The sequence below is a fragment of the Prunus persica genome, chromosome G2 (genome assembly GCF_000346465.2).
Source record: "Prunus persica cultivar Lovell chromosome G2, Prunus_persica_NCBIv2, whole genome shotgun sequence".
In the NCBI taxonomy this organism is placed as follows: Eukaryota; Viridiplantae; Streptophyta; class Magnoliopsida; order Rosales; family Rosaceae; genus Prunus; species Prunus persica.
In genome coordinates, this window is record NC_034010.1 from 29,942,298 (window position 1) to 29,964,535 (window position 22,238).

At 37.7% G+C, this 22,238-nt stretch overlaps 6 protein-coding genes across 11 annotated transcripts; 3 read left to right on the forward strand and 3 right to left on the reverse strand.

Moving 5' to 3' along the window:
• On the reverse strand, nt 102–2,097 carry LOC18787219. Of its 3 annotated transcripts, none has more exons than XM_020558153.1 (5): nt 1,576–2,097; nt 1,418–1,471; nt 1,203–1,328; nt 782–995; nt 102–524 (listed from the first exon to the last, which is right to left on the reverse strand). In XM_020558153.1, the coding sequence occupies exons 1-4, from the start codon at nt 1,939–1,941 to the stop codon at nt 816–818; spliced, it is 726 nt and encodes a 241-aa protein (XP_020413742.1). In that variant the 5' UTR covers nt 1,942–2,097; the 3' UTR covers nt 102–524; nt 782–815. The 3 variants fall into 3 exon arrangements, with proteins under 3 accessions (XP_020413742.1, XP_020413743.1, XP_007221007.1); XM_020558154.1 differs by having other exon boundaries at nt 102–547; XM_007220945.2 differs by lacking the exon at nt 102–524 and having other exon boundaries at nt 563–995.
• Nucleotides 2,200–5,492, forward strand: LOC18787543 (SWR1 complex subunit 2). 2 transcript variants are annotated; one of them, XM_007218133.2, is made up of 12 exons: nt 2,200–2,424; nt 2,505–2,574; nt 2,675–2,746; nt 2,832–2,878; nt 2,958–3,210; nt 3,347–3,422; nt 3,548–3,667; nt 3,804–3,872; nt 3,981–4,023; nt 4,418–4,483; nt 4,644–5,022; nt 5,108–5,492. In XM_007218133.2, exons 1-11 carry the CDS (start codon nt 2,357–2,359, stop codon nt 4,831–4,833), a joined length of 1,074 nt encoding a protein of 357 aa, XP_007218195.1. In that variant the 5' UTR covers nt 2,200–2,356; the 3' UTR covers nt 4,834–5,022; nt 5,108–5,492. The 2 variants fall into 2 exon arrangements, with proteins under 2 accessions (XP_007218195.1, XP_020412410.1); XM_020556821.1 differs by having other exon boundaries at nt 2,230–2,424; nt 4,418–4,497.
• Nucleotides 5,677–8,700, forward strand: LOC18784805 (DUF724 domain-containing protein 3). Its single transcript, XM_007220465.2, has 3 exons — nt 5,677–6,293; nt 7,478–7,924; nt 8,370–8,700. The coding sequence occupies exons 1-3, from the start codon at nt 5,835–5,837 to the stop codon at nt 8,382–8,384; spliced, it is 921 nt and encodes a 306-aa protein (XP_007220527.1). The 5' UTR covers nt 5,677–5,834; the 3' UTR covers nt 8,385–8,700.
• LOC18787068 (60S ribosomal protein L13-3) lies at nt 9,089–10,959 on the reverse strand. 3 transcript variants are annotated; one of them, XM_007218350.2, is made up of 5 exons: nt 10,872–10,959; nt 10,294–10,409; nt 10,068–10,201; nt 9,646–9,804; nt 9,089–9,552 (listed from the first exon to the last, which is right to left on the reverse strand). In XM_007218350.2, exons 2-5 carry the CDS (start codon nt 10,400–10,402, stop codon nt 9,331–9,333), a joined length of 624 nt encoding a protein of 207 aa, XP_007218412.1. In that variant the 5' UTR covers nt 10,403–10,409; nt 10,872–10,959; the 3' UTR covers nt 9,089–9,330. The 3 variants fall into 3 exon arrangements, with proteins under 3 accessions (XP_007218412.1, XP_007218413.1, XP_007218414.1); XM_007218351.2 differs by having other exon boundaries at nt 10,294–10,416; XM_007218352.2 differs by having other exon boundaries at nt 10,294–10,424.
• Nucleotides 12,300–14,969, forward strand: LOC18785002 (pentatricopeptide repeat-containing protein At5g42310, mitochondrial). Its single transcript, XM_020556434.1, has 5 exons — nt 12,300–13,607; nt 13,689–13,841; nt 13,982–14,053; nt 14,168–14,362; nt 14,433–14,969. The coding sequence occupies exons 1-4, from the start codon at nt 12,390–12,392 to the stop codon at nt 14,276–14,278; spliced, it is 1,554 nt and encodes a 517-aa protein (XP_020412023.1). The 5' UTR covers nt 12,300–12,389; the 3' UTR covers nt 14,279–14,362; nt 14,433–14,969.
• Nucleotides 17,555–20,554, reverse strand: LOC18784620. The gene is made up of 2 exons (XM_007218540.2): nt 20,312–20,554; nt 17,555–18,244 (listed from the first exon to the last, which is right to left on the reverse strand). The coding sequence occupies exons 1-2, from the start codon at nt 20,413–20,415 to the stop codon at nt 17,968–17,970; spliced, it is 381 nt and encodes a 126-aa protein (XP_007218602.1). The 5' UTR covers nt 20,416–20,554; the 3' UTR covers nt 17,555–17,967.

Sequence of the window (22,238 nt, forward strand, 5' to 3'; positions counted from 1 at the left end):
TATACATCAATTTCATGTGCATAATGCCGGTGTTTATTTCTTGCTTGATTTCATGTGCATTCGTCTTATAGATCAATCATCACACGACATACCTTCTTCTCAACAAAAATGATACCAAGCTCAAAATGGCAATAAACAACAATACACTGCAACAAAAGCAGATTCTTGGAGTATACAAACAGAGATACGAGATTCTCCTCTAAAAACATGACTTCAAAATACGCAAGTAAAAGATTTCATGAGCTTTTCTGCACTGTATATCTGCATTTGTGTTTGACCGGTTTCTTTTCGTTGCTCGATACTGACAGAGTAACTACATTGACATAGCTAAATCCATGCTACACAACCTTTACGACCCTTGGCCAAAAGGAAGAGAGTAGCTTGCTGCCCAATAATACAGAAAATTGAAGTAATAAGAGCACAGTAAATTTAATTTTCTTTCTCAAGACATACCAATTTTCTCGCTTAAAACTGCCACAAGGAGCACCAAAACTTTTGCTGATCACTCATACTAACTTGATTCACTGCAGACCATAAGAAGAACTGCCTATCAATATAAAGATTTTTTTCGTCATCAGCAAAAAGGCCATGTATTTTGTTTCTCAACCTTCCTATAGTAAAGCAAACGATATACAAATGGCATGATTGAACAATTCTTACTTCCAAAATACAGGAGGCATAATTTACAAGAAGATGAAAACCAAGAATAAGACTTTATATCAGCAGAAATGAAATGTAAAAACTCTTGCGTTTTCTCTATGTATGTAATCTAAAAGTCTACCAGGCGTGATCTTCCACACAACTTGGGTATCTCCTCATTTCTCTTCAAACTCAACATCAATAATCTCCGGTTCTGATTTCGACGAAGACGGACCTCTACCATCTCTTGAAAAGAAGTCCCCTTTTGGCTGCCACACAGTGTTTCCGCAGCTTGCACAACGAATTACTTGGTTCTTGTAACCAACAAATTGCCTCTTGCAAGCTGGACAAGCCCCCTGTACAAATTTGGTGCAACAAACACAATTAGCCCTATAAAGAACTATCTGATTGGTAACATTACAAAGTTGAATTGCCATAAAACTCACTCAGTTTAGTTGCAGACTTCGCAGCTAGTATAATTATGAAATATGATGAGACATACCCAGTAACACTAACACAAACATTAACATATTCAACTTGTAGCAGCAGGCAGCTAGTAATACCTTAATAACAAGGTTATTGGCAACCGCTCCAATGACCAGAGGAGCAGCAAATGGCAGTACCCATGTAGCGAATATCAATAACCGAAAAAGCCATCCGGATAATGCAAACCACAGGAAGAAGATTGTCTTCAAAATCATTCAAAAAATAAAAATTAGTTGAATTAGTTGAACATAAACTGAAGACCATAACACAATTGTAGCAAATGTTAACTTACCGCAAAACTTCTTCCCAATGGGGTTTCCAGGAAATCATTAAGCTGCTTCCTGTACTGCACAAATTGCAAACACCAACCAAACAAGAACTCAGTAAACACAACACCACGTCGTATCCATATACATAATAGAGCAAAATGGTAAAAGCGATAGAACAAACCCTAGGCAAATTTCTGCTAAAATCCATGCTAAAGGCGCGCCAGCGAGTCCCAATCTCGAGGTCTCTGTCAATTTCACGGGCGCGAGCGGCGGCGGACTGAGCGATGGTGTCGAAGCGGTGCGAAAGGGCGTATCGGCGGTCCAAGCGCTCCGCCGTCTTCTTGGCCTCGAATAGGAACCGCTCGAATCCGTCGTTGGCGCTCCGCCACGCGTCCCTCGCGAAGCTTCCGATGTCGCTTCGCCCGAAGGCCCGGATGTTCGACACCTGGCGGGGCCCCATTGGGATTGTGCCTCTGCTGTTGTTGGGCCTTCTCGCCCTCCATGGAAGTGGTGCTACTGCTTGAGGGCAACGAAGAGTTGTGGCCATTCTGAGATGATGGACTACGTTTGAAGAAAGATAGAAAGAGCCTCTCGAAGCACTTCTACTTCAACTGCACTGTGAGCTTCGTCTTTGTACGGTTTGGCTGAGCAAGCTCCAAGCCTACAACGTCGATCAATTTTCTTCTTCCGAAATTCACTCAAATACAACACGACACTCGACTCTATCTGGAAAATCTATAATAACGACATGCCGTTTATTTATAATCAGCCACAAATAGAACGACATATCGTTTTTATTTATCTCTTTCTCTTCACGTATGAATTACTAATTAGGCTGTGGGGTGAGAGTTTATCAGTGAGACTGAGATTGAAACTTTGGCGGGGGGTGCTAGGGCATATTTCGGCTGATCCAAATCAAATCGATATTTCAATTTCGTCCTTGTAATTCCTCTTGGGTTGCCATGGAAACCCCCAAAATTGACCCGCCTTTGATTCTCGATCGTACCTCTCGCGCCACCAGAGGGAAGAGGTAACTAAAGTTCAATAACTGGGTTAATGAATTCGATTGATTTGAGGTTCAAGCATTTTTTTTCGTTTTACGATTTTCAGAATGACCAAATTACTTGATGAGGAAATCGAAGAGGACGAGATGTTCTGGAATCAGGAGGCTCTTAAAGAGGTGTGTTTTACTGTAACCTCTTCTTTCGTGCATGAACAAAAAAAAGTCTGAATTTAGTCAAATATTTATAGTTACCCTTATGAATTTTATATTCTGGTAGGATGAAGAGGATGGTAACTATGAAGCAGAGCCTGAGGTTGCAGACGAGTTTGATAGTGACTTCGACGAAGATGTGAGTTTTTTTCTTGGATTGTTCACTTCAAATGTTAGTTTCCTACCAGTTCTATCTTGCTTAGACTTGCTTAAATTGTTGGTAGGAGCCAGACCCGGACGAAGGAGTAGAAAACAACGAGGCAGAGGAAAGGTTGAGTTTTGCTTACCCCAATGACATTTAGATTTCTTTTACTCAGAATTTAGTTAAATTCAATGAATTATAATTACAGAGTTCGGACAAAGAAGCGGTTGATATTTCCGGGAAAGCAATCAAGCAAGAAGAAGAAGAAGAAGAAAGTGCTAACGGAATTAGAGAAAGAATCTAAGGATGAAAATGAGAAATCTTCCCAACCTGAACAGCATCACGATGCTCCTGAGGAAGGAGAAGGAGAGAGAATCGTGAGAAAATCTTCAAGAACTTCAGTGATTATCAGGCAAGCCGAGAGGGATGCAATACGTGCGGCTTTGCAAGCAACCATGAAGGTCAGTTTTCAATAGCATTTGATGTTGAATCTACTCCAAATTCTGATTACAGACCGGTGGTATTTGTTTGTGAGATCATTGCGTTGATTAACATATCATACTATTTTTAATGAATATAAATTTTCTTTTGCACTAGCCGATAAAGAGAAAAAAGGAAGGCGAGGAGAAGAGGATGACCCAAGAAGAGATGCTTTTAGAAGCAGCTCAAACAGGTTTGTACTTTAAGCCTCAATATTCGTAATTAGTATGTGATTTGAATTGCTGGGTACTTATTTATATTTACTTGAAATTGAAGCTGGCTGTATCTAAACTTGAATTGTTACCTGCAAAACTTCAGAAATTATGAACTTGAGGAATTTGGAGCGTGTTCTAGCAAGGGAGGAAGAAGTTAAGAAAAGAGCAATTGTGCACAAAGCTGTCTATACTGGCCCGCAAGTACGATATTTCTCAAAAGATGGTATGCTTTCAGCTTTACAATATTCTGATCTTTTCATTTTCTTTTTTGAAAAATATATACTGTTAGTATACACAAATTTGATCATTGTGGCAATATCATTCTCTGATAAAGAAATTTCTAAACTACATTTCTTTAGGTTGCTCATATCTGGAATTCAGTAGAGGATTATCATTTCAGTCTGAAATCTCTACCACGACTGCTCCCTGTAAGTGATAGTTTAGATGAATGTGTCGCTCAGGGATTTATTTTTTATTTTTTATGTTTTATGTTTCATAACAATGTTTTTTATGTTTTTTTTTTTTTAAATTTCCAGACCCTGAGAAAGCTGTTTGTGCAGTTACTGGTTTACCTGCCAAGTAAGTGCCTATATTTGATGTCATGGTTTCTGCTGTGTGTGTGTGGGTGTGCTTGCGTGTGTGAGCATGTGTGTGTGTGTGTGTGTGTGTGTGTGTGTGTGTGTGTGCGTGCGTGTGTGTGCGTGTGTGTGTGTGTGAGAGAGAGAGATTGAAAAGATTGATTGTTAGTTGTTAGTGTATCACGGCAATTGTCCACCTCTTACATAATGCACTAATAAGCATGCTGTTTGATGAATGAATGTGTGGTGCTAGGTAAATGATGATAAATGTTAGAGCAGTTCTGAGTGGCCATGGAGAGTGTGAGGATTGATGGTGTTGGAAACATACAATTATTTAGGTTAAGCTGGCCATCTTGTATAATACGTCCACTTAATGAATTTATTTGATGTTGCAGGTACCGTGATCCAAAGACAGGGCTACCTTATGCAACAAAAGAAGCTTTTAAAATTATTCGCCAGCGGTATGGTTTTCCATGTATGAGAGTTAATTGTGTGACACTAATGGGCTTTTTCTCTTTACAAGGCGTTAGTTTCTGTCTTGTGATTTTAATATCCTGCTCTTCAGTTATGTTTGACATCCAATTTAGATTCGTTTACAATTTTGTTGTTCTTGATTTTCAGGTTTCTACTTGAAAGTGGTCGGGTCAGGAAAGAGATGGACCTGGGAGATTTGCACGATTCACTTTCTGGGAAAGGGTTTTTGGCAAGGCGGAAGAGATCAGTGTCGTCAAATAAAATTGATGTGTCGTATTCACGTTACTTTGCACGTTTCCGCAGAATTCCGGCCCTTGAAAGTGAATCTTCTGATTAACTTCCATGGTAATCTGAAGAGTTGTTTGCTGCGTGCATTTTTAGAAAAGGAAGAAACGTTATGTACTTTTTGGGCGGAGGCCTAATTATTAAAATACAAACAAGGATCTTATTTGTCATCTTCACGAGGAAAGCGATAAAAGCTCTAGGAAGAAGGCGGCTTGCAGACTATAGCATTATCCTGTTGTGTGTAAGTATTTCAATTGTAGTAAATTGCAAGAAACTTGTTGACTTATCTTAATTTGAGATATATGATTGAATTTGTGTGCATTTAGTTTGGCAGTAGTGTTCCATGCTGCCATGGTGCAATCCAAGACTCGATCATGCTTGCAGGGAACGCCCGTGTCCAAAAACCACTGTGTTATAATGAAGAGCGTATGACTTGCAACAGGAGGAAAGCCTGGGTCCTAGCATATCCAAGACATTACTATTATGTAATTAAAGTAATTGTTAGATGTCACGTTGATCATTGAAAGCTCTTTTCTGAGTGTATTTTGTTGCTGACATATGCCGCGCAACAGAGAATTTTGTCCAGTTTTGGCTTTCTATTAATCTGGTCATTTCAATTTTCTGAGAGGGAAGAAGTTGGTTTTTATATCATTTTATGAATTAATTTTTCTGAGCGGGATAAGCTGATCATAAACATTTTCTGGCCAAAAATAAAAAGATATTCACTTTTCTGGTAACATTTCTTCAATCAGTGTGTAGTCTATATTATACTGCTTTAATCCAAAATAATAAAACCATTCAAGTATTGAAAAAAAATTATATATAACTGGAATTAGAAGCTACTTGTAAACGAAGAAAAGACCCGCTTTTGGTTTGACGGACCCACCCGCCCCAACGCTTCATCTCCCGCCTATATCTATCTACTACTTTACTGTACCTGATGCGAACGAACCCCTTGAGTTGAGAAGAAAAATAAGAGAAAAGCCCTAAAGGGAAGGCGGTGCCCAGAGAGAGAGAGAGAGAGAGAGAGAGAGAGAGAGAGAGAGAGCTTCAATGGTTGGCTCCAATTTCAAGATTGGCGACGAGGTGGAGGTGACCAGTCCAATCCACAATATGCGTGGCACTCTGTTCCCGGCAAAAATCATCGGCAAGTCGAGAGATAAAACCAAGTTGAAAGTTGAATATAACAAAGTGAAGGCCAAGATTGATGGCAATCTAGGCAGGAGGAAGAGGCACCAGCAGCGCAACGAGGTGGAGGAAGAGGTGGACGTGGCGCTCATAAGGCCCTTGCCGCCCGAAGAAAGTAAGTACTGCTGCTTCAAGTTAGGCGACGTCGTTGATGCCTTCTTCTGTGGCGGGTGGTGGGAGGGAGTCATCACTGATGTTATGAAGGACTCGACGTTTGGGATTTATTTTCGGTTTGCCAAGGAGGAGTTTGAGTTTGAGTCGGAGGAGCTCAGGCTTCACCGGGAGTGGGTCAAGGGCTCTTGGCTTCCACCTCTTCAACAAGGCGTAAGTAATGAATCGCCTTTTTCTTGATTGCCTTTTTTTTTTTTTTTTTTTTCTTGGTGTGCCATTATTCAATTCAAGCGATAATATTAATATTGCGGTTTTCTGTGATGATTTGCCCTCCATGATTGTTTTGTTACCGGATAGGAGATATGAGAAGCATTTGGTTTTAGTTTTGGTTTAAAGCCCGAAGAATGAATAACTTTTGTTATTACGTGCTTTTCCCATGATCTATTTCGTAATTTGGGTATGTATTTTCCTAGTATGAAAATTTACGGGTGTTCTGTTCTGTTCTGTTCTGCTTTGAAATAATATATGCGCATATTGTAAAGAGCCTTTTCTTTTCCTTTCTACTTTTTTTTCTTCCATTTGGCTTGAGCTGGGAATCGGAGGACCAGTGATCAGCTGACCTTTGAACTAGTTTCATGGGACTATAGTCAGGGGATAAGGCGAAAAACCAATATTATTGTTATTGAATTGTGGAAAACTTGATCTTAGTCGAGAATGATCGACAGAGAAAGAGGTAGTATATTCATGACAGACTTCCTGAAAACCATGTTTAGTGCCAAATACCCCGTTAGCTGCTTTGCTATTCTTTGGGAGAGTATACGAACCTTGTTTTCCCTCCTATTTTGCTTGATCTGTTGGCCAGTCTCCTCCTTCCTTGACATATAGCTTATGTTGGATTAGAAGATTGGATTGCTTGATTCTGAGAATGTTTGAAAGATTTAAGACCGGTCTTTTGCCCTCCTGCAGTTGAGAAAGAGTGGTAGATTTCTACTTTTTCCTTTGATTATTCGTGTTTAAAAAATAAAATAAAAAACAAGTCTGAATCATATGAGTTTAAAGGTTGAACAGGTCGATTTCATGAACCTTGTCAAATGCAACCAAGTGTAAAGAATATGTTTGTAGGCCTTCTCTTTTGATTAAGGAAGTTATATCAATGGTTAGACAATTATTACATGTTGTGAATTATCTCCAAATGAGTTTAAAGGTTGAACGGTCAATTTCATAAACCTTGTAAGACGCAACCAAATGTTTCTGATGTCTTGTTTAATAGTTGAACATGTAGAGTGTATTTGATATGATCATTTACTTTTTTCATTATCTAGTTTTATCTCCTATTTTGTGGATTTCCTCTATCTTATTTTAATTGAAATGCAAACTCCTCAAAACTTGGACTGCAGGATGTCTCAACTACCGAGGAACCAAAGCTCTGGATGAAAGAGGACTTTGTACAAGGAACACAAGTTGAGATTTGCACTGATGAAGATGGATTTCAAGGTGCTTGGTTTGCTGCAAATATTGTCAAAGTAATGGGGAAGGACAAATTTCTCATTCGATATAAGAGCATAAAAACAGATGATGGTAAAGAGTTCTTGACAGAAGAGGTCGATGCACAGCACATAAGGCCTTGTCCACCTGAAACTGTTGTGGTTGAAAGTTTTAGTCTGAATGAAGAGGTTGATGCTTTCTATAATGATGGATGGTGGGAAGGTGTGATCCGCAAGGTCCTTCGTGGGCCAAGGTACAGAGTTTACTTCAAAGGTACAAAAGATGAATTGCTGTTTGAGCACTCTGATTTGAGACCACGCCAAGATTGGATAGATAGAACATGGGTTATGGCTTCTCAGGTATAACTTCCAAAAACTTTCCTTACAATCTGTTAGTCAAGATGTTCAGCTGAATATGTTAGATCACAAACGAATTTAGGTTAAAATAAGAAAAGAAGAATCTGCCTAGAAGTTTCTTATATACTTGTGGCCAAAGTGCGCAAACACCCGGAATCTAAACATGTCAAATTTAGGTAACACTCAGCTGCATTTTTACAGCTATCCCGTGGTTGAAGTTAACCAAACCCTTAGTAATTCATGACAGTATGTCTTGTGGACTAACGTATCAGGAACTAGGGAGTTATTTGATGTTTGAACTCTGAACTAAATTATGCTTGATATTTTCTTCCTTTCCAAGTTTCAGTAAGGTATCTGGCAATGATAACTATTGTGTATGGGGGACAACTAATTTCTTAAGTTATTTAACATCCTGATACCGGCTTGCTGACAACAATTTTTTTGTCAGGCATTGAAGCATTGAGTGCAGAACAAAAGCGAGATACTAACCACTGAGCATTTGCAGCATTATTTGCACATTTCATATATGGCACATTGTCAATCTGGAAGTTTCATTGCTGAAAGCATTTGGTTAGGACATGTTCTCCATCCTATCCATGTTAAGTGTAAAACTGATGGTTCTTGGTGTGTTTGGTATTAGATTTGGAAGTCCTATGAAGAAGAAACCTTGAAACAACCATTTTTTTTCTTTTGTAGTTTTTGAAAGAGAAACATTAAACTTACTCGTACGTGTTGCTGTTCCATCTTTGTAATTAAATGGGGTTTTGAGTTTGCGGACAGATTATGTGATTTGGGATTGCACCGTTTCACATCATTGATGATGTGAATGAACAGTTGAAGCGGACTTGGATCCAAATACTTGAAGGAAACGAAACCACTGCATATAGCAACCAAGCAACCTAAACGTCCTGCCTGATCTACTTTCACGTCTCATTTTATGATAACTGCATCTAACTGGGAACGGTTATAGACAAACGCAGCCTTGGGGACAACTCTTTTTGTTAACAGCCTTGTCCCAACTTCGTAACTGAAACAACTGAAGGCATCGGGCATTTCTGAAAAGCGAAATTGAGATGACAGACTCTGGATATTCCATCAACCAATGCGAGCATAGCATTAACGTACCTTCCTTTTACGCAATGTGTTGAAGATAATAGTCATGCGGTCAATGCAAATGCTTTAGCCTTACAATTGAAACCAAGTGACATAAGATGAACCAAATTACAAAACCATCCGCATTAATCAAATAAGAAGCTTTAATAACCATAAAATCTTTAACTTCCACGAATTTAAGTGACATTACAAACTCTAAAATTGTCATGTCCAGTAAACAGATCAAAACCTAAAACGAAACACCTTCCAAAACAAAACCAAATTTTAAGGGCTCATTTAAAGGGTCCAGGCTCTCTCTACTTCTTCTCTTCCTTCTCAGCCTCTGCTGCCTTCTTAAGCCTGGCACCTACATGACGTTGGTTCATCCTTTCCACACGGAGTTTGTCATATGCCTTGAATGATTTCAAATCATCAGTAACCTTCACTAGCTCAACGGAAGGCTTCTCCCGTGCAATTGGAAGGTAGGAACCTTGGAGCTGGGTGGCATTAGCAAGTTCCTCTGGGGCAGAATCACCAGCCTGTGGCAAAAAAATGAATACATACCAGATGAGATATCATGCAGACAGCAAATAAACATTCTTACACTAATCCAATCAACCATTTAACATCACCTTGAATTTGCCAGCACGTCTTGGGAAGACAACTAATTTGGCCTTGTATGTCTTCAGTCGCTGCACATTAGCTTGAAGACCCTCAAGAGAACGATTCTTCCTACGATGATCAACTGCGATCCCAATGGTTGGTGCAAGTTTCTTTGGTATCCCAGCAGACTGGTAAAACATGATACAAAAAAGCGAGAAACAAGGTTACATATTTATTTTTATAACACGGCAGCCTGTAATGAACTTCAAGAAACTCCTAAAATACAAGCTGGACAAAATCTACAGTACATTTTTCATAAATTCAAAGTGGAAAACACAGAGCGAGGCAATGAGCAAAAGTTCAATGGTCCTTGATCAAATATATCAGCAATCCATAAGAAATAGCAGAAATGCCAAAGGTTATAGCATTGTGGTAAAACCAATAAACTTACCTTCAACTCTTCCAAAGTAAAGCCCCTACCAGCCCTAATTTTCATGTTATACTTCAAAGTCTGTCCATGAACAATTGGACGGAGAGGTCCAGCAGTTGGGCGAGGGAAGATTTTGACAGCCTTCTTTTGGCGAGCTGATGACATTTCAGAAATATTCAAGTCAAATTATAAATTACATGTAAAACAAAGAAACAAGAGAGGTGATAGAAAAAATACTGTTACTCACCAGTTCTTCTCCTGGTCTTCCTGGCAGGTTGGTTAAACCAAGTCTTGACATAATTCTGCCAATGTTTCCTGAAGTGGGAGCTAGGGATAACGTTGTTGTGCTTCACCATGGCTCACCTGTAAACTAGTCACCTAAGTCGGAATTAACTACAATGTGCACAAATCATACAACGAACAAAAAATGCAATATAGATTCTTCTGAGAGCGCTAAGAACAAATAAATACCCAAAAAACAGATTCATACAAATTATAATAAAATAGACGCATCCTCTATATTCTGCCACAGTGCATAAAATGCAAGACATATGCCAAACAGATATAAAGAACAAATTAAGAAAAAAACTGCACCTTCTAAGAAATAATAAACGCTACAGATCTAAGCAATAGCTAATTCAAGTATACGCTTGAGAACCCAAAAAACACATTAAACAAAAGCTTGCTTAAAACTCAGAAGCTCAGTTATGGCTATCATTTTTTGTCTTTCATGGAACGAAAGAAGCAATTGACATGAGACGCCGAGTAGTCATAAATCTTCTATAGAAACAAACAGGGGGAAAGAATAGCGAGGGAAAACCAAACCTGAAATCGCCGCCGAGGAAAATGCAGATGAACCTCCTCTTCCTTTCTCTCTCTCTCGCGGCTGCAAGAATGACTGTGTGCTCTAGGGTTTCTTGGATTTTATAATGGCTGATATGAGTCTATTTTCGTATTGGGTCGGCAGTGTTGGGCCTTGTCCTTTCCCACAGTTTCCTTCTTAAAAATCAACTGGCCAAACTTCGATCGTAAGTTAACTAAGGCCCATTAAGGCCCAGCCCAACACAAGAAGATGGCCCAAAATTTTATTTACGTTTTCGTTTTCCTTGCTACCTTTGTTTTTGCTGGTGGTTGTATTAGCTTTGTCTTTCAATGAAGTTTCCTTGTTACCTGTGTTCTGGTGTAGCCTATTATTTCTGTGTGTAGCCCCATAGCATATTATAGTAAAATGCAAGAGTTGCACTAATTTGAATTTGATGGTGGAACCTGTTACCTGTGTTCTGAACTTCTGAACTTCTGGTCTAGCCTAGCCGTTGGAAACATAATAATGGACACCACACCACTGACCAGGGAAACTTTATCAAACAGGCGAGTTTTCGGTGCTGCTGCTGCCACTTGAGCAATGAAACATATTTTCGAGTCATCTCATCTTTTGTCATATAATAATAGAGTTGTATTTCACCTAATTTTTTATTTATTTAATACAAGCGATAGGAAATGAGAAATAATTTTCCTTGTCTCTTTCTCAAGGGATGGAAAATGAAAAATTCATTTATCATGTTTGGTAATAGTAGGAAAGTAATAAGGAAATACCACTTTATTTCCTTTCACATGTTTGGTTTGCATAGGAATGTAAAACAAAGTTTGTTTAATTTTTAAATTATGCTCATATAAAATTAAATTATTAAAAAAAAAGAATGCATTTAATTATATATTGTAATTATAAGTTGTTAATGGAGACAAAATTATCATTAAAAATGTGCATTTAATATTTGCTCATTTTCCCAAACTTTTTCATGATGAGGGAAAAGAAAATCCAACGAGGGAGAATGGCTTCATTTTTCCCCATTTTCTCATGTGCAAGACAACCATTTTCCATGCCATAACTTACCAAATATGAAAAGCAATTGATTTGTCATTTCCAAGCCTCATTTTCATTCCCATGAATCAAATGAGGCCTAAAGAGAATGAGGTATTATCCTCATACACACACGTTGTCAAGATATCATAGAAATTCGAACTTGAAACTACTGATGCCAATGTCACGTCTAGCACACTTGGGTTTGACTTGGGAAGTTTCAAATGGGCTTGTGATTGGGCCAGCACACTTGGGTTTGACCTGCAAAGTGGGCCGCCTGATTGGGTCAGCCTCCAGTGTCAGTCATCTTATTCTAATTCTAAACTCCATCTTTTTACGCTTTTCACCCCGTTAATTGTCAAATTATAATCATCGTCATTCCACAAAGCAAAAAAGCAGTGCCTGAAGCGCCTTGTACAGCCAAAGAAAAACAAGGCAGAAAAGCAAAGCCTAACCGTTTTGTTAACACAAGGACATAGATAGAGATGCTGATGCAGTCCATTTTGGGTCGCAAGTCACCTTCACTTTCATCTACAGGTGCCTTCACTCCTCTCCCTTTGTTGTGCTCAAGTTGTCTCAAATACTCTGATACATACAAGTTCCATGGTTCTTTCACTCACTCAAAGCGCAGAAAGGGTGTGAAAGAAGTCAAATTCATAGCATTAACTGATCAAAACCATGCAACTACTAACTGCCCAAATGGTGAGGAACTCTCTGGTGAGTCATTCAACCATTTGATAAGTGATTTTTGTAGAGCAGGGCAAATTGACAAGGCCATGGCTCTTCTTGCTGAAATGGAAGCTCTTGGGGTTCGACCCAATTCAATGTCTTACGCTCATTTGATTGACGCTCTTGGAAGTACTGGCAGGACTTCGGAGGCTGATATGTTGTTTCAGGAAATGATATCTTTTGGGCTTAGGCCAAGAATTAAGCTTTACAATGTTTTGCTCAGAGGGTTTTTGAAGAAAGGCCTCTTAGGACTGGCAATTAGAGTTTTGGCGGTAATGGGTGATTTTGGGGCCGAGAAAAATCAAGAGACATATGAGATTCTTCTTGATTACTATGTCAATGCTGGGAGGTTGGAAGATACTTGGTCAATGATTAATGAGATGAAGCGGAAGAGGTTTCGGCTAAGCTCATTTGTGTACAGTAAGGTTATTGGTCTTTACAGGGACAATGGAATGTGGAAGAAAGCAATGGACATTGTGGGCGAGATAAGGGAGAAGGGGATGACATTAGACAAACAGATTTACAACAGCGTTATTGATACATTTGGGAAATATGGTGAGGTGGATGAAGCTTTGGAAGTGTTTGTGAAAATGAAACAAGAAGGTGTAAAGGCTGATATAACGACGTTTAATTCCTTGATACGGTGGCATTGTAAGGCTGGTGATATAAGTAAGGCACTTGAGTTGTTAACTGAGATGCAGGAACAGGGGTTATATCCTGATCCAAAGATCTTTGTCACCGTTATCAGCCGACTGGGGGAGCAGGGGAAGTGGGATATGATACAGAAGACTTTTGAGAATATGAAACGCCGAGGACATGAGAAAAGTGGGACCATTTATGCTGCTTTGGTTGATATTTATGGGCAATATGGAAAATTTAAGGATGCAGAAGAGTGTATATCTGCCCTAAAGGCCGAAGGTCTTATTCCTTCAGCCAGCATGTTTTGCGTCTTAGCAAATGCCTACGCTCAGCAGGTTTTCTGCCCCTTCCAAATTGTTTTCACTTAATGCACCGACATCTGGTCCCATAATCTCATTCTTTTTTCGTTAATGCAGGGATTATGCGGACAGACAGTTAAGGTACTTCAGCTCATGGAAGCTGAGGGAATTGAACTGAATGTCATAATGCTGAATGTGCTGATGAATGCATTCGGTGTTGCTGGTAGACATTTAGAGGCTTTATCCATTTATCACCATATAAATGAAAGTGTAAGTCTTGTTTTTGCATAAAACTTGTCTAGTTGCGGGTGATAACTTTTTCAGATATATTGAATTTCTTCAACCAATACAGTTCTCTCATGGTACTTGCTGCTGAGTTGCTAATGGTGATGGTTTTGTTGTTTCTGAAGGGTTTTAGCCCTGATGTGGTTACGTATACTACCCTCATGAAGGCATGTATTCGGGCAAGGAAGTTCGATAAGGTACTATATATTCTTCATGAACTTTAAAATTTAATGCGAGCTATGATGAATAAGAGAGTAGGAAGCTTGATTTCTATTCTAAATCTCTCAAAATGCAAGTGGTTTCCTGATCAGGTCCCTGAGGTTTACAAGGAAATGGAACATGCTGGATGCACTCCGGATAGGAAGGCTAGGCAGATGTTACAAGTTGCTTTAATGGTCCTTCAACAGAGGAATTGTGAGTAGTAGTGAATGGTTGGGTTGTGATGCAATGTGCTTGTTCAATCTGGTATGGACACAGGCTATGATCCTTTCAGCAGTCAAAAGACGGTGAGTTTTTTTTTTTTTTTTTTTAATCCTCTCTCTCGTGAATTTTGTTGTTCACTTTACGTAATCTCAGGTCTTACGTGATGGCTGTGCCGCTTTTTTACAAACACTTCAAACCAGATGGGGTGTTAACTTTCGCCACATTAAAATGCACAACTGATAAAGCAGCAAGAGTTGCACTGATGAACTGTTGTAATATGTTGGAAAGACAACAGCTAAGACTAGCCCCTCTGGTTTAGCGGTTGGAAACATGGGCAACAGAGCAAGGAAGTGCAACACAAACTCTCACTTCAAAGCACGAGTCATTTTCGTGGGCTATCAACTTGGTGCCTGCCTATGCAGGGCAGCATTGGTTACGATGTTAGAAACTTGATGATATAGCTTGTGCTGCAACTCAAACAGGCGCGTTTCCATACACCGTAGCCGAATGTAGTGGAACAATTGGCATTTCAGAGTGCCAGTTTTTAGTGCTGCTGCCATACGGGGTACACCGTAGCCGAATGAATTAATTACACTTATCATCTCATCTCATGTGGTTTGACTCACGTGAATGTCAATGATGATATATATTTGTGATAAGTTGGATATTTATTAAAATTATTTGAGGAATTCATCAACTGAAGCTCTTTGTGTATTACATAGTACATTAGCGTCCTGACAAATTGTAAGTTTCGCGTAACATATGGTTTCAAACTATTCGGTTTCGGTCCCATCTACAATTAAGTTCTTCGAGAAATCAGAGATAATTCCAGTAAGACCATTGTTTCAAAAAATACCCTTATTTGCCTGCAAGGGGGAGACAGTGACAGATGTTTTTATCAACATTAAACTAGTTTTGCGGTTAACTTCAACGACATTCTCACATTTACAAATGTGGCATCCGAATGAGATAAAGAGAAAACGCTATCACATATCAACTTATTATTTCCAAGAACTATACTGGAGCCTAAAATAGCTTCAGCAATTGGACTGATAAGAGTTTCGTAGAGAAACAGATTTATTCAGAACCGCAGGAGCTGCTCGGCTGCTTTCTTGAACTCAATCAATTCTACTGATGAACGTGAAATCATCACTGTCAACCAAACTTTAAGTTGAGATTGCAATTCAAGAACAAAATACATTTCAGAGTCCTAGGATACACACAGAGCGTTACCCTTATATGTTTTCTCACACTTTGTTTCAAATCAAAATTCGAAAAGTCTGCTTCTTCTAATAGCTATTCAATATGGATGTTAACTTGATAAATCCTAAATTCAAATGAAAAATTAAGAATTAGCTGATAGATTGATAAATCCTCTATGTCCCTCATCTCTTGTACGAATATGACCATAGAAACATTGACTATATAAATATCAGAGTCAAACATAAAGCAAGAAATTGATCTGAGGATCAAAGAGATAACTAATTTTTCAGTAATCAAAGATATAAACACTCAATCAGTAATCTAACCGTCTGCATATATTCGAATTTATTATACATAATGAGTATAGCCGTATACCAGTTAAATATTTGAATTTATATAATTCAAGCCTATAGCCGCACGACTATACTGTTTAAATATATTCGAATTTATTATACGTATTGAGTATAGCCGGGCGGCTATACCCTTAAAATATTCGAATTTATTATAATTCAAGAGCATAGCCGCCATTTAAATATATTAGAATTTATTATATGTAATGAGTATAGCCGTGCGGCTATACTATTTAAATATTCGAAATTATTATTTCCAACGAGTATGGCCGCCCGGCTATACCCTTTAAATATATTGGAATTTATTATATGTAATGGGTATAGCCGAGCGGCTATACTGTTTAAATATTTGAATTTATTTTTGTTTAACTAGTATAGCCGGTCGGCTATACCCTGTAAATATATTCGAATTTATTATACGTAATGAGTATAGCCGTCTGGCGATACCCTTTAAATATTCGAATTTATTATTATTCGATAGTATAGCCGCGCGGCTATACTATATAAATATATATTTTTTCCCTTCCTTTTGTATTTGAGTGTGATTGTGTAGTAGTTGTGAGTTAAGTCTCTTTCCCTCTCCCATATATATTTCTCGAACTCTACACCTAGAAGAAACTAGGAAGGAGAGTTATGTTTTTGTTGGGGGGTTAAAAAGAGTAAATACGAGCAAGACTTTTTTTTAGGACATGGAAAATTAGATTCAAAACGCATTCATGGAGTGGCCTAACACTTTGGAACACTAAAGTCAAAAAGAGTGACTGAGCAATATAATAGTTGGAAATCATTAGAATGGAAGGTATCATAAAGAATTTAAATTCTCATTCCCCAATATTGCATGTATACATTAAAAAAATTGAAGAAATAACTCAAACATATATTTTCAAGAAAACTAAATGCAACTTTCAAGCTATATGCATTTTTCCACATGTTTTTTTTTTTTTTCCCTCTTTCCATATTTTATATGCATGTTCCTATTAAAAAATTGAGGAATGGAACTCAATGGATTACCTTTGGTTGAATGTCCTTATGCTGAATTGTATCTTCGGGGCCTGGTTTTGAAATTGAAGCCCTAGTGGCCTTTGAGCCATCCGCTCTGCAAAATATTCATATAACTTGTAATTACTTAGATAAATCCAACAGTTAGGAAGGGATTAAAGGTCATGCATGCTTTTTTGTGGACAAAAAGTATCCATTCACAAAAATTCCAACGAACACCATATCATTATCAATACTGTATAGAAGAAGAAAAAGAAAAAGAAAAGCCATGAACAGGAAGGTGCTATGACTGAGTCGGCGTCATTATTAGCCAAGGCCTCGATCGATTCGAAGATCAGTATAATTATCTTCGAATTTTAAATTATGATTATCTGCTTTAATTTAACGGCATCTGCGTGCATGCCATTGCTTTCTAAAGGGGTGCAAAACTCTTGATTTACTGATTTAGTTGGTTTGTTTACAATCACAGCCGCGTCCCTGTATAAATAAATAAAAAAATTAATCGTGCATGAACTTTCTAATTTGATCAGAACACGATCATTACTAATCTTTTGGTTAACTTGTGTTGTGTTACAAATTTTCCTTTTATCCTTCATTTCTTTTTCATAAGTTCACGTTAGTTTCATTAAGCTTGGCATCAACTGATTCGCATCCTACTAAATTTGGAGAGAGAGAGAGAGAGAGAGAGAGAGAGAGAGAGAGAGAGAGAGAGAGAGAGAACAAGTTCAAAGGCATATCCATGTATCATATAGCAATATACCGCAGAAACACGGCCCATAATAACTAGGACGCACATAATTAAGTTGCATATAATAATATAACATACAGTCAACAACAACAACTCAAGCTCTCTGATTTATGATATATGAACATCAACCCACTGCTCTCTGTATATAGTAGTTCGCGCGCACACAACACGCAATAGAAAATACAAGTACTACTGCATAGGCAGGGCGTGCACCACGCCTACCTATAACCCTTATTTATATGATTAATCTACATATTCAACACTCCCTATCTAACTGATTCACCGACTCTCTCTCTCTATTTTAATATCGTAATATATTCCTTTGCAAGGACGGATATCTGTATATTATAGAATAGGAAGGTTGATTAATAATTGTCTTGCCTCAGACTCAGGGAAGGTGAGGCTTCTCCAAGTCCTCGATGCTGGTAGGGCGGAACCAAGCCTTCTGCTCCAGCACCGAGGCTCCCTCGCCAATATCGGCAGGCGAGGAGCCGTCCTTTCCACCTGCGGTATGATTATGTTCAGCTGCAGGCCCAAATACCCCAGTTTGAGGGTGTGGAGCCCAGTACTTGTCAGGTTGGGGCGGGATCACATTGTCTGGCACAATGCTGGGTTGACTCTGTTCATCAGGGTTCTTGTCGTAGACTGAGGCGTGAGCGGCCCTCCTGATCAACACACGCATAAATAAACATATGCACATCAATTATCTATCTAGGAACCAATTATCATTAAATTAATTAAAACATACTCACAAACACATATAGCATAAGTTTTAAGTTTTAAGTTAGTTAAACAAAATAAAGGGTATATGAAATGAACTTTAATCTACGTAGATTGCAGTTTAGCTAGCCATTCATTCATATGCTTGAAAGAGGGGGAGGAGGTAGGGGACAAAACTTTTCCATCAAACATGGAGACAAGCTTAAATTTACCTTCCCTCTCAAATTAATAAACCTAGCTACTACTTGTTTTCATCTTTTGAGACGATAAGAAAGAAGTATGGACGGATGGCCCACTATCTTTTGTACTCATTAGCTGCCTACCTTGCAAATTGGGCATCAGTTTATCTTAAATTAGATTAGATTCCCTAATAGCCAAGCATATATAAAGGGTGAGGATTTGTCTTAGGGTAGACGTGACTGCCAACCATGGCGCAAGTTTTAGACGGGTTAGGTGTCACCTAATAAGAAAAGAAAGAAGATATTCAAAGTCCATCCAATCCAACGGAGAAGGCGATGCTACTCACATGACCAACAACATGTTATCTAATAAAAAAGATAATGACTAGAAACCGACCCAACAACTTTTCCATTCCCCAAATAAATAAACTAGTGGAGTGGGCTGCTATTATGCATTTCTCACACTGCACTTCACCGGCCTATTTTCGTCATGCAGGCATGTATGTATATGGGTATCCTTCCAAGTTCCATCCAAAATATAAATTATAATAAACCAAATATCTGACCAAAAAATATTTAAAAAAATCTTTCATGGTCAAAATAAACGAATTCCTGATATTAATGTTAGAAGAAGATAGCTACCCCATTACTTTAACAAGTAAAACCAGACCAATATGATACGGTGGAGTCTCACTATTCCGATAATTATTTATCATACGAAACAAACTCAGTCCCACAAAAAATAATAATGAAACCACAAAGAAAAGCTATATATATTATATATAGAGCATGAAACATGCAAGTTTTGAACCCTAGATCACTTATTTAGTTCTTATTTGAAGTTAATATACTTATTTGACAAACAAAAATAGAAAAAGAAGTTCGATATTTCATTGGGAGATACCGTGGCCATGCATATGATATGATGATATGCATGTCCATGGCGGCACTCCACCAGTTTCACATATAGGATGTAAATTTACACACACACAAAAAAGGAACAAGACACATAAACGAAAACACCAATCGTTATTAACTTATTATTACCAAAACAAAAGTTAAAAAAAAAATTCCTTATCTTTTATTTTTTAATTTATTAAGTACATCTATGATACGGTGGACAATCGTCCAATAAGAAACGTAGTCAGCACAGCAGTCTGTCCTTATCCATACGATCCACAACTACTGAGTACGGCAATGAAGCCCTCTCGGTACGAAAAAGCAGATAAATATTATTCAGCATTTTGTTTTTCAATTTGTAATTTTCATTTAAGTCACAAAAGCAGAAATTATTCGATGAAATGGAAATGGAAATTCAAAATCTAAGCTCTACTCTGCATCAATGTCTACAGAAATGAGAATAAGGTGGCACTAAAAAGAAAGCAAAGAATTTAAAACAGAGAAAGCAATTCTTTCACAGGAATCTCTCTCACACACACACACACCTCTGTCATAAATAAATAAAAAAGAAGGAATGGATCTCCACAAGTGATTCAGATTCAGAATAGTCGCGCATAATTAATTATAGTAATATAGACAAGAAAATAAATTTCAACTATTTTATTTTTCTTCGTTCGGTATTCAGATCATAAATTGAAAAACTCCAAAGAATTAGGCCAAACTCTAAGACCATCAAACAACTCAGATCGCAACTTTTTTCTCTAACATCAAATAAAATTATTAACAATCCAAACTGATCACATAATCAATAGCAAGCAATATGCTCAACGACTTTCCCGCAGATTTTCCAAACAAAAATGAAGAATAGTCTCATCAAAAGTAATTCCTAGAAAAATTATACCAGTAAAACACGAAGAAACTCAAATCAAGTACCTGAGAGTGAGAGCAGAGAGCTGAGTTGAATCGCGCGCTCGGATCTCGTTGACGACTCGCTTCCCTAAGCTCACGATCCCTCGACTGCTCGAATTGGCGGCCATACAAATAAGACTAAGCTCAAGTTTACAAAGATAAAGAGTGTGTGTGAAGGTAGAGAGAGAAGCTTATAAAACGAGGGAATAACCGATCGTTGGCTTTTTTCTGTAATGACAAGAGTTGTTTGATGACTCAGTGTTTATATAGACACAGAAATAAAGAGAGGATAGCGTCTGATTCTTTCTTTTCACGCCTCACCTGCCCCAGCAGAGAGACTCGTTTCTTTTGGACCGCACCTACCCGTCCGTCCCGTACTATTTGCTAGTACAAAGCGGTGTCGTTTTTCTTTTGATGGAATATTCTCGTTCCAATCCTTTAACGGCGTCTTTGGAGGCGTTTGTTACTTGTTATTCGGTGGGTCGGTGAGTGGGTGTTTGACTCTCCAGGGTCCGTTAGCCGTTTGTTGACTCTCCAGGGTCCGTCAGTCGTTTGTTGACATGTGCAAACTTTCTCTTCGTCATTTAATTATAATTTTAATAGTCTCTCTGCACGCGTTTTCGCGCTTGTAAGAGGTTTTTTTTAAAAAATAAGTAAATTTATTTTAAAATTAAAAAAAATAATAGGTAGTTGTGTTTCATAAAAATAGGATCCATTATCTGCTTTTTCTTTTTCTTTTAATTTTTTTAAATATGAAAAAGTGTGAATTTATCATATTATCCTCATTTAATTAATAATTTGAATTCTTAATGTTTGCATTAACCAATAACATTTTCTGGTATTTTGAATGTTTCACCATTCTCTGCCTTTTGCTTTATATATATAAATTAACTATATTAAAACGGAAGGACACGTACTATTCTTTGGCTGAAATAGAATCTTTTGTTTTTATTTTGGTAAAGTTTTGTTCACATCGATCTCTTAAGTTTTTTTAAATCAAATCTATCTCTTAAGTTTAAGTTTCATAAATATTTTTACCTAATTAAAAATAAAGAGTCTTGAATTAACAATTCAAGACCTTTTTTATGCTAAAGGGGAACTCGAATATTCCGTTGTGTTTGGGCAAACATGGAGCCATAACCCAATTGTTGTTATTAAAATAAGGTAGAGATTGGACCCTTTTTTTTTTAGGCCGATGGAGGGTAACCTAGTTGGTTTGGTGCTCAACTCCCACCCAGGATTGGCGTCTAGTGTGTAGAAAAGCTCCCCCTCCACGTGGTGTGGTCGTTGCTTCGATTTCAACAGATATTGTCAAAAATTTTATATCCAAAAATGAATGATCACTATTAAACTCAACTTAGAAGTAATTCTGCCTTCGATCTTATAGATCCTTCGACAGAAGAAAGAGTGATCTGCAAGGAGAAGGGAAATAAATATTATTCACACAAATAATGTTATGTTAGCATGAATCTCGGTTTCGAATATGGGTAGATATTGTATTTTTCTTATTTGTCTACAAGAAAAAACTAACAAATATTATTCACACAAATCCCCCTTCCGATTCAAATGATTGTACATGTAATAAATAAATAAATATATATATATATATATATATATGGAAGGACTAAAGACAAAACAACAATTACGTGGAGAAAATATTTTTGTTTGGATATTTCTCTACTAATACTAAGATATGTTTAACTTATATTAAATATGTGCTACAAGAGAAAAATGTGCGGGGAGTGTTAATTAATATAATTGTGTAGAGTAAGAAAGGTTGTTTGGAGTATCATCATGAGGAACATGTGTAGTCTTTGTTTATTATTAAAATTTTGGTATAGGTATACCAACAATGTGTGAAGAGGCAGGTTATGCTAAATGCTCGAATGTGTAAAATGAATGAGTGGTATTATTGGTCGCTGGTGGTTACTTAGAAAATTAATTGCGCCAA